This window comes from Pecten maximus, chromosome 11, assembly GCF_902652985.1.
Source record: "Pecten maximus chromosome 11, xPecMax1.1, whole genome shotgun sequence".
Classification (NCBI taxonomy): domain Eukaryota; kingdom Metazoa; phylum Mollusca; class Bivalvia; order Pectinida; family Pectinidae; genus Pecten; species Pecten maximus.
The window spans coordinates 29,378,307-29,390,219 of record NC_047025.1 but is presented as its reverse complement, the minus strand read 5'-3'; the positions used below and the strand labels follow the sequence as shown (position 1 = coordinate 29,390,219).

General features: G+C 34.8%; 1 protein-coding gene across 1 annotated transcript; it reads left to right on the top strand.

Annotated features, from left to right (window-relative positions):
* Positions 1-2,970: 2,970 nt before the first annotated feature.
* On the top strand, positions 2,971-11,907 carry LOC117337406 (gamma-glutamylcyclotransferase-like). The gene is made up of 4 exons (XM_033898380.1): positions 2,971-3,083; positions 6,441-6,567; positions 7,257-7,402; positions 10,379-11,907. The coding sequence occupies exons 2-4, from the start codon at positions 6,460-6,462 to the stop codon at positions 10,659-10,661; spliced, it is 537 nt and encodes a 178-aa protein (XP_033754271.1). The 5' UTR covers positions 2,971-3,083; positions 6,441-6,459; the 3' UTR covers positions 10,662-11,907.
* Positions 11,908-11,913: the final 6 nt, after the last annotated feature.

The window sequence follows — 11,913 nt, the reverse complement described above, 5'->3', positions numbered from 1 at the left end:
CTGTTAGCTAAATAAATTACTCTACCAAGTGGACCAGACTGCATTCATAATTTCACAAGCAAGTCAATTATTTACTGACTTAAAATCCAATTCTATTTTACTTTAATGACCAATCGCCAATTAAATTATTGTACAAAAGTCACACTTTCATACCTTAAATATGAATTCAATTTTATGTATACATGTATGATAGTATAAATATAAAGGCAATACATGTATAGGTCTAATAATCAAGATAAAACTGCAGCAGAATTCAAAATTCAAGAATGGTCTTCAGAATTAAAGGGAATTAACTCTTGTAGATCAGACGACACGGGTGTGAGAATTGTATGTGCTGCCTCCATTGCATGATCATAAGAAGTAACTTTATTGGGATATTATGTTTTCTCTTGATTTCTTGTGACCAGTATGTGCAATGAAAGCTTCTACAGGAGGCCACCCGTACATAATTTGTGTAACATTTTGGTATCGTTCTTAGTATGACGTAATTATATATACATATATCTATATAGAGAAAAAATAATAGTAGTCCTTGTGGAAGAAAATATATGGAAAAATTAAAAAAAATGACTCAGACAACATCTAATGTTTTCGTCCCTAGACGGGACGAAAACGTTAGATGTTGTCTGAGTCATTTTTTTAATTTTTCCATGTATCTATATATATATATAAAAGAAATTACCTAAAACATTATATAAACATATTCATAACTGTAAACAGAATTAAATTGAATTAAATGAAGAGTTATGGGGCTAATATATCCCATCAAGATTGTGACATTGTTGACCTGCATCGAGTATCCTCAGTCGCTTTTCAGTTCCTTATCATCACCACAGATTTGTCTTACCTGGTAATCGGTCACATCACCGACAGTCATGGAAGGATGAATCACGATACAGTTTAAATCAATGTCTCTGCTGTTTACAACTCAAAATTTGTATTAAACAGCATCTATCTTTAGTAAGAGTAAAAGTTTGATCTACTTTGTGGTTCGGAAGTGAGGTCCCTAAAATCTGTTTGGCAACATATTTTCCCTTTTCTGTTACACAAATCTGGTTCTCTTAGCTAGGTAACTAGAAATACTACAGAATTTCCTGTACTAACTGTGTCAAGAAACCCTAATCAACTGCCTAGAAAATAGTAAATGCACAAATTAAAGATGATCTATCATTAAATCCAGGGCCTATCCATTTATCCCCATTCCATTGAAAGAGTATATTATTTGTAATAGCTTCTCAAGCTCAAAGAAATCATGCTCATTTACTTCAGTAAAATAATTTTAACAGTATCTTCCAAATAAAACATCCATGCTTTATAGTGTATTCAGTAAACTATCAATAATGTCAAGATTTTGCATTCTGCCAGCTTTATGTTGGAGTTATTTCCCTTAAATTAACTATGAAACTCGGAAGTATTTTATCTGACCCCAGTTTAATATGAGATGTTTTAATTATGATTAAGATCCATATCATGTCTAATGACTATGTCCATCATCATGTAGCCATGCACTGATATAGCTTGTGTACCATTTGCGAGGTAATGATATAAAATCCTGTTGACTCAGTACTTTTATCAGACTTTCACCAGGAACTCAATCCTTGGGAAGTCAGTGTTGGATGCACATTCACAACAAAACCTTTTTTAATGAATTATGATTACTCAACAGAATGCAAATAAAAGGAAGATGAAATGGACTTATCCATTATTTATTATTCAAAACTTAACTAAACCGCCTACAGTAATACATGTACATGCAATGGAGCAAATTACTTACTATTCATTAAACCAACCAATTTCAAAGAAATAATTAACGAAGTGTTAACCATCTATAGTAAAAATTACATCAAAGTCTAATGTATATTGCGGATTGTGAAAATGTTTCTATAAAACAATGTATTAATATTCAGACAAAATGATTGGTTGTGACTTGATCTACACCCCTTACGTACTGTAACAATCAAAATAAATGCCAGGACAATTTCCCCCCAGAATTTCAACAGAAGAATATATCTTTTTTACTCTTTATTTACAGTAAAATACATTTTCCTTTCACACTCGCTCTCTCTATAGACAAGATGAAAAATCTTGAGTCCCATCATTTTCTTTATGAAATTGTTTGTCCATCCATTAGAATAAAGTCACATTCAGCTGAAAATGTCACAACAATGAGTTTTTACTTTATAATCATGTTCGATCTGTTATCCAAACACATCACATAGAAATGGAACTGGTTGTTTGAAAAACTGCAGCACTTCCGAATGTTGAGACACAGATGGTTGGTACTTTTAGTGATAATGTACAATGGACTTTGAAACTTATATTGTTCTGCCAAATATCTCACTGCTGCCCCATCAATACACCTGCTTTGGCTGTTGTGTTGGAAGAATTCCAAACCTCTTCTTGATTGTCACCCGATGTCTAGAGTACTTATCATCTGGGGAAAATCTAGCTGGGTGGGCAGAGAAAGTAGGGTTCCCTTCAGGATCCTCTCTCTGTAATATAAATACAAACATCAAAATTAGTATCAACTTAAAGCAACAACTTTTCTTTGATATATAGTTTACCTGTAGATATATATAATGAATTATTTCTGCTCTGCTTGGTAAAATTTTAATTCCATCTTATAATTACTTGATAGTGAGAAGGTAAAGCTGATTGCAGGTCCATTATTACACCACCATGACCACTGGAAGTCCGCATACTCTGTCGTAATCTGATCGTCTACAGTATCACTGCCGTATCACTAATACAAATGTTTTTAATAAAACCTGATCATAAAATAGCTACCTTCAATGTGTAGACCCTGTCTCCCTTTCCGTTGAGGTAATACATCAGATACATATCGACAAGTACTTTGAACAAGACAAAACCACGAGGAGGAAAAGATGGCAAATAATGGAATCTAGGTGCGTAATGCGCTTACAAAATGAGTTGATTTTCAAGCGTTTCTGTGATCGTTAAGCGAATTCTAAGCAGGAAATAGAAAGAAGGATTAGTCCGGTTTAACGGCACATCTTACTTTCGTTTTTCTCTTACGACATGATTACAGTACGGACACAGCAACCTTCTTGATCATATTTGATGTAGGTCATGATGATATAGGGACCGACCTTGTATAATTAATCTTAGTCAAATTTGGAAAATACTTGAATATATGACGCGAGATAGTCCGAGTACTGTTATATTGGCCTAGTTACCTGCAATGACATAACTAGCCACATGAATGATACTACAGCACACTATTCATGTTTAGAGAAGTATTTTTGCGACAATAACTTTTGGAATAATACTGGGATTTATAAATATGATGTGTTAAAAAATAAAGATATACTTGTACAGTTATAGTTGCCCTAATAATTTATATATTTAGCTCTGTCAAATTTATGTGTTTAACCTAATGGGGTCAGATAACAGGATAAATAAGGTAATATTTTGATACGTCTGTCAAAATTTGACAGAAGCATTAATATAATTATGGTGTTATCTGCTCGTCGGACATAAACTCTGTCCTAGATTTCGATAATGAAAATTTGTAATCATTATTTCTCTAGAAGTTCTGAAACTTTCTCAAATTTCATATGTATGTTCCTCTTGGTCCCTGGATGTGCCCATTTGATTTTTGGACTGATAAAAAAAGCAAAAACTAAATGGCTGACAGGTGGCCAAATTGGATTTTGACACTGAAAGAAGTGGATCTTTCTCAAATTTCATATGTAGGTTCCTCTTGGTCCCTGGTTGTGCCCTTTTGATTTTTTGACTGATAAAAAAAAAGAAAACGAAATGGCTGACAGGCAGCATCTCAGATTTTGACACTGAAAGTTTGTTATTGGTATTTTTCAAGAAGAGGATCTTTCTCAAACTTCATATGTAGATTTCTAATGGTTCCTAGTTGTGCTCTTTTCAGATGTTGGGACTAATTAGATAAAACAAAATGGCCAACAAATGGCCATCTAAGATTGTAACAATGAAAGTTTATTATCAAACATAATTTCTCGAGAAGTACTGCATGGACGGATATATCTCAAAACTCATATACCCATTCAAATTTAAAACAAAATTGCCAAAAGGTGGCCATCTTTGATTTTTACAGCGGAAATTTGTTATTGATATATATATTTATGTCTTATTTGTTCTTCTTATATCTGTTTTTAGCTCACCTGGGCCGAAGGTCCGGTGAGCTTATGCCATGGCGCGGCGTCCGTCCGTCGTCCGTCCGTTCGTCAACATTTGCTTCAAATCGCTACTAGTCATAAAGTTCTTATTGAATTTTGACCAAATTTGGCTAGAAACATCCTTGGCAGAATAGGAACAGATTTTGCATAAATGGTGATTCTGACCCCCGAGGGGCCAAAGGGGCGGGGCCAAATATGAGAAATAGAGGTAATTCCTGTAAGTCTCTACTAGTCATAAAGTTATGAATGGATTTGAACCCAATTTGGTCAGAAACATCCTTGGGGGAAGGGGAACAGATTTTGCATAAATGGTGGCTCTGACCCCAAAGGGACCAAAGGGGCGGGGCCCAATAGGGGAAATAAAGGTAATTCCTTTAAATCACTACTAGTCATAAAGTTATGAATGGATTTGAACCAAATTTGGTCAGAAACACCCTTGGGGGAAGGGGAACAGATTTTGCATAAATGGTGATTCTGACCCCCGAGAGGCCAAAGGGGCAGGGCCAAATATGGAAAATAGATGTAATTCCTCTAAATCTCTACTAGTCATAAAGTTATGAATGGATTTGAACCCAATTTGGTCAGAAACATCCTTGGGGGAAGGGGAACAGATTTTGCATAAATGGTGATTCTGACCCCCTAGAGGCCAAAGGGGCGGGGCCCAATAGGGGAAATAGAAGTAATTCCTTTAAATCGCTACTTGTCATAAAGTTATGAATGGATTTGAACCCAGTTTGGTCCGAAACATCCTTGGGGGAAGGGGAACAGATTTTGCATAAATGGTGACTCTGACCCTAAAGGGGCCAAAAGGGCATGGCCCAGTGGGGGAAATAGAGGTAATTCCTTTGAATCGCTACTAGTCATAAAGTTATGAATGGATTTGAACCAAATTTGGTCAGAAACATCCTTGGGGAAGGGGAACAGATTTTGCATAAATGGTGGCTCTGACCCCGGAGGGGCCAAAGGGGTGGGGCCCAATAGGGGAAATAGAGGTAATTCCTTTAAATTGCTACTAGTCATAAAGTTATGAATGGATTTGAACCCAATTTGGTCAGAAACATCCTTGGGGGAAGGGGAAGAGATTTTGCATAAATGGTGGCTCTGACCCTAAAGGGGCCAAAAGGGCGGGGCCCAGTGCGGGAAATAGAGGTAATTCCTTTGAATCGCTACTAGTCATCAAGTTATGAATGGATTTGAACCCAATTTGGTCAGAAACAGGGGAACATATTTTGCATAAATGGTGACTCTGACCCCCGAATGGCCAAAGGGGCGGGGCCCAATAGGTGAAATAAAGGTAATTCCTTTAAATCACTACTAGTCATAAAGTGATGAATGCCTGTTCTATAAACAATTCTTGAGGTCTTTCAGACCTTAGAGAGTCTGGACTTCATTAATCTTTAAAGCAGTTCGGATTCCCACACTATAACCATATATAGCATTGTTAGAGTTTTACAAATAAAACAAATTAAATATGAACATTATTTCGACATTTGGTCTAATCCAACCAGGTGAGCGATACAGGCCCCATGGGCCTCTTGTTAACTTTATAGAACGTTAGTCAGTCTTTCACAGGATTGATAAAGATAACTCAATTGTGGGCACCAAGATCCCTCTGGAATCTCTTAACTAAATATCTTTGCAACTTGTAATGATAAACTTTATAATGCGATTTTTTTATTAGAAAATCAATTTCAATATTTTTTTTTTTTTGTATTTGTTTTATTTTTCAAAATTAAGCATGGTAAACATAAATGACATATAAACATCTTTCACACTCACACATTCTCAATTAAATAGAAGGTACATTTTGATAGTGAATATTAGCATCCTCATAGACTTTCATTACCATTATAAAGCTTTTCAATGCAGGAAAGAGATAAAATGAAAAACAAGAGGAGAATAAGCATGAGTAAGTAAAATAAGTGAATACTAAGTAAATACAAATAGTAAGTACATACATAAATAAATAAGTAGATAAATATACAAATTAATAAAGCAGTAAGAAAGCAGATAGATGGTGATGTGCTTGTACCTATTAGCCAAACAAACATACATACAACCATTTTCACACCCATACACACACCCTCACACACAGACACGCCCTCACACCCACACAGAGAAGAGAGAGATGGGGGGGTATTGCTTTTAATACAAGAATGCATTTCTCCTTGGCATTTGATTGGCGCATATTGTTCCACACTGTGCTACTGTTAATATGGGTCTGTCATCCATTGTGAATTGTCTCTGATTGCATGCTTTCAATTATAGGAACCAAAACTAAGCGAGGATGAGTCGACCCACTTTTATGTACTTCTCCTATGGGAGCAACCTGCTGAAGGAACGTCTGTTACTACGAAATCCAACTGCTGTGTTTCAGTCAATTGCAAACCTACAGGTATCAAATACTGGATACATATAGCTGCAACATTTCATAAAAAATGAAAGAGACAAAAATAAATAAAGAAAATATTTATAGAAAAAAATATTAGCCCTACTCCTAATAGTTTTTTTCTGGAATTACTGAACCAGATACAGACACAAGTGTATATTCATTTATTCATGTAAGATATTTTTTTAATTTATTTTTGTCTCTATCGTCATTTTGAAATGTTCTATACACTTATATGTCTAAGTCTGGTTTGTATTTATAGAAAAAATATCAGCCTCTACTCCTTAACATTTTTTCTTTAAATACTAACCAAATGCAGCAACTGAAGACTTCAGTGTGGTATGGTTTCTGATCATTAGGATAATCAGACAAGTTTGTCATGTCCGAAGTCATGTATAAATACATTTATATGTACAAATAGTGTGGTTAATGTGTTATCATCGAGTGACCTCAGACAGTATAGAAATAAATCTGAAGAAAAGATTTTGATTGGAACATAGGAATATAAAGACATTGTAACAAGAGAATACTTTAAAATGAAATGACATCACAGTGGCTCGACATGTACCTATGACCCAGAATGAAATAACTCCGACGCTTCTTGTAATTGTCAGTTTAATCCTTTAACCTCATATAACCTTACACGGAAATCCTGTATTGTAAAATGTATTTGTTTGCTATTTTTATTTTTTAAGGATTATAAATTAGCGTTTGAGGCCATTCAGGATCCTAAACGCAGTCGATGGCATGGGAGTGTTGCTACCATAGTGGAGAAGTCTGGGGCTAATGTATGGGGTGCTGTGTGGGAACTGGATGTTAAAGATCTTCCTAATCTGGATAGGTAAGATATACATATACCTGTTACTGCATTTCAGCGGTTGTCTTATGATACCTACCACTTTTTTTCTTAACCAGTAAGCTAAATTATGATACATTGATAGTGCTATACATGGAAGTAGTGTGGGTCATGCACCATCATTGTGCTAATCTTTTGAAATTCAGTTATGAAATTATTCTGGACGTTTCTGTCAATTTTTTATCAAAAATCTTATATGGCGCCGCTTTCAGATTATTACAAGTTTATGTGTATACCAAAATAGGTATTAATACACAGTATTATTGTTGGAGAGCCAGTCATTTTACCTTTTCATGAATCCTGGACAGATTTAGTTTAAATTCACCTATAGTCCAAGTATTTCTGGCTATCTATATCTGCTTCAATATACTACTAGGGGAGATAATTCTGCTAGGTGCAGATAATTGCTCCTATCAGTACATTCAGGCTAATTCACCCATAGCATTACAAAATGCAACACCTGGTTTTATTTTAGTGATCATTGGTCAAGGTTAAAGGTCGACTTTTAAAATAAACCAATTATGGACAAGAAATCTCTATGATTTTCATGAACCCCTTAAACATTTATAAAAAGAAATAACAGGGCTGTTGAAGGCTAGGTAACAATTTATACCAAATCTCTGTAACTATCTAGGGCAAAATTGTCTTACTGTTTATGATAAAAACCCTGGACTCCTGCTGGTTCGAGGTCAGTGTGGAAGGACAGGTACAGTGTATCACATACTATAAAAACTTATCTTTCACCTGGAAAAATCTAATAAAGACATTTACATTTAACAATGGTAAAAAAAAGTACAATATTGCAAAGCAAATTAGCAACAACTATGAACAAAAGAGAACCTAGGATTTTCCGGATAGGTCTAATCAACATAAGGACAGGAATGTAAAAAATCATCACACAGTCTAGATGTATGTCAAAGAATCTGTTACACAGTCTAGGTGTATGTCAAAGAATCTGTTACACAGTCTAGATGTATGTCAAAGAATCTGTTACACAGTCTAGGTGTATGTCAAAGAATCTGTTACATAGTCTAGGTGTATGTCAAAGAATCTGTTACACAGTCTAGGTGTATGTCAAAGAATCTGTAATACAGTCTAGGTGTATGTCAAAGAATCTGTTACACAGTCTAGGTGTATGTCAAAGAATCTGTTACACAGTCTAGGCGTATGTCAGAGAATCTGTTACACAGTATAGGCGTATGTCAAAGAATCTGTTACACAGTCTAGGCGTATGTCAAAGAATCAGTTACACAGTCTAGGCGTATGTCAAAGAATCTGTTACACAGTCTAGGCGTATGTCAATGAATCTGTTACACAGTCTAGGCGTATGTCAAAGAATCTGTTACACAGTCTAGGCGTATCTCAAAGAATCTGTTACACAGTCTAGGCGTATGTCAAAGAATCTGTTACACAGTCTAGGCGTATGTCAAAGAATCTGTTACACAGTCTAGGCGTATGTCAAAGAATCTGTTACACAGTCTAGGCGTATGTCAAAGAATCTTTTACACAGTCTAGGCGTATGTCAAAGAATCTGTTACACAGTCTAGGCGTATGTCAAAGAATCTGTTACACAGTCTAGGCGTATGTCAAAGAATCTGTTACACAGTCTAGGCGTATGTCAAAGAATCTGTTACACAGTCTAGGTGTATGTCAAAGAATCTGTTACACAGTCTAGGCGTATGTCAAAGAATCTGTTACACAGTCTAGGCGTATGTCAAAGAATCTGTTACACAGTCTAGGCGTATGTCAAAGAATCTGTTACACAGTCTAGGCGTATGTCAAAGAATCTGTTACACAGTCTAGGCGTATGTCAAAGAATCTGTTACACAGTCTAGGCGTATGTCAAAGAATCTGTTACACAGTCTAGGTGTATGTCAAAGAATCTGTTACATAGTCTAGGTGTAAGTCAAATAATCTGTTACACAATCTAGGTGTATGTCAAATAATCTGTTACATAGTCTAGGCGTATGTCAAAGAATCTGTTACACAGTCTAGGCGTATGTCAAAGAATCTGTTACACAGTCTAGGCGTATGTCAAAGAATCTGTTACACAGTCTAGGCGTATGTCAAAGAATCTGTTACACAGTATAGGCGTATGTCAAAGAATCTGTTACACAGTCTAGGCGTATGTCAAAGAATCTGTTTACACAGTCTAGGTGTATGTCAAAGAATCTGTTACACAATCTAGGTGTATGTCAAAGAATCTGTTACACATAGGTGTAGGTGTATGTCAAAGAATCTGTTACACAGTCTAGGTGTATGTTAAAGAATCTGTTACACAGTCTAGGTGTATGTCAAAGAATCTGTTACACAGTCTAGGTGTATGTCAAAGAATCTGTTACATAGTCTAGGTGTAAGTCAAATAATCTGTTACACAATCTAGGTGTATGTCAAATAATCTGTTACATAGTCTAGGTGTATGTCAAAGAATCTGTTACACAGTCTAGGTGTATGTCAAAGAATCTGTTACACAGTCTAGGTGTATGTCAAAGAATCTGTTACACAGTCAAGGTGTATGTCAAAGAATATGTTACACAGTCTAGGCGTATGTCAAAGAATCTGTTACACAGTCTAGGTGTATGTCAAAGAATCTGTTACACAGTCTAGGTGTATGTCAAAGAATCTGTTACACAGTCATGGAGTAATTGGACATATCCTAGTGTCTATAGCACTTGATGTTTTCAGAAGTTTTTAGGGCTAGAATTAATGATGCACATAGACTGCAACAATTTTGATTTGGATTGTCATTGGCTTAAGTAAAAAGGTACAATTTATAAAAGTTTGGAGAAAATATAGAAACAATTTTACAAAGATATATATACATAATATATAAAATTAAATATAACATAGTAACACAAATGACAAAGGAAGACAACTTTAAGACCAATATATAAAATTATAGATATTCATATATTTATGAGAGCCCTCTCTCACTTTGATTTTAATGTTTAATGTTTTCAGACAAGAAGGTATCTACAAAGGGTTTGATGTGAAGGTCGTATCCTCTGAAGGTCAGGAGCTCATCTGCCGTACTTATAAACTGGATAAGACTGGTGATCCTGCGTTCGACAGTCGGCCATCACCACACTATAAGGATGTGATCCTACGAGGGGCCAGGGAGCTACAACTACCTGATGACTATTTAAAATTTCTACAGAACATTCCTGATAATGGCTACCAGGGAACTGTTGAAGTTTATGAGGAGGTGTTAAAAATGCTTGGAGAAAAAGGCGGGAAGATGTAATATCAATTAGCCTGTATAGAGTGAATAAGGAAAGCCGTTATATTTCAGGATATTGTCATTTTTACCTTTACGTTTTATCCGTCATCTTAGTCCCAGTCTGTAATTATCTACATCCAGGATTTTTCCTCCATCTGTCTGCAGTATTTGACTCACAGATTTCTGTTCCAGCATTGTTAGATTGTCCAGCATTGTTAGATTGTCCAGCATTGTTAGGTTTCTATAAACTAGTGCTATTATTATTGTTTTCCTAACTTTTACACTGGTTTTAGATGCATTATTTTCCAGAAGTACATCAGTAACAGGAAACAGTCAATATGATAGTTTTTAATATACTTTGTTGTCCTAGCTTGTTGTTTTTGTTATAGTTTTCTTACAAATATACGTTAAAGAGTGCATTCTATCACATTATACTTATTCTGCTTTTCCCTACAGATGAGACCATCCCCTATTGGAAATAACCATTGTTAGTCTCAATCACCTCTCGGATTTATTTAAATAGATATTTGTGTAGCCCATTTTGGTGGTAGAGATATGGTAGCACTGTTACCTGTGCCATTGTTGAAGGTTCTTCTATCAAAATCTGTTGTAAAAATGATGGAAGTTGTACCACTAGATCAAGTATTTTAAAACTCCATACAACTATTTTGTATATGATTTGTTGATAGCTGATGGACTTTATTTTATATAGCAAGATTTTAAGCAGTGCTAAACATAACTACTTTTATGTATGAAAAGTTATTTTTCCATTTTTATTATGATTTTATTTTCCTTTATGTGCATTTGATTATCATTTATATGGTATATAATTGTTTTCTTTAAATGATCAAAATGATATTACAATGTATATGACTTTATAAAAGATGTATAATACATAAATGGTAATACAGAATTATTAACTTTGTCTACAAATAGTGATACAGAATTATAGACAAATAGTGATACAGAATTATTGACTATGTCCACAATTGGTAATACAGAATTATATGTCCACAATCGGTAATACAGAATTATATGTCCACAATTGGTAATACAGAATTATATGTCCACAAATGGTAATACAGAATTATATGTCCACAAATGGTAATACAGAATGATTTACTTTGTCTACAAATAGTAATATAGAGTAATTGACTTTTCCAACAAGTATCTTTTCCACACAGAGTCGCAGGTATAACATTAGCAATAGTGTAACTTTTGATTTGAAGGATAATAACTGATACATATAGAATATTAATATTTTACAATATTTCAT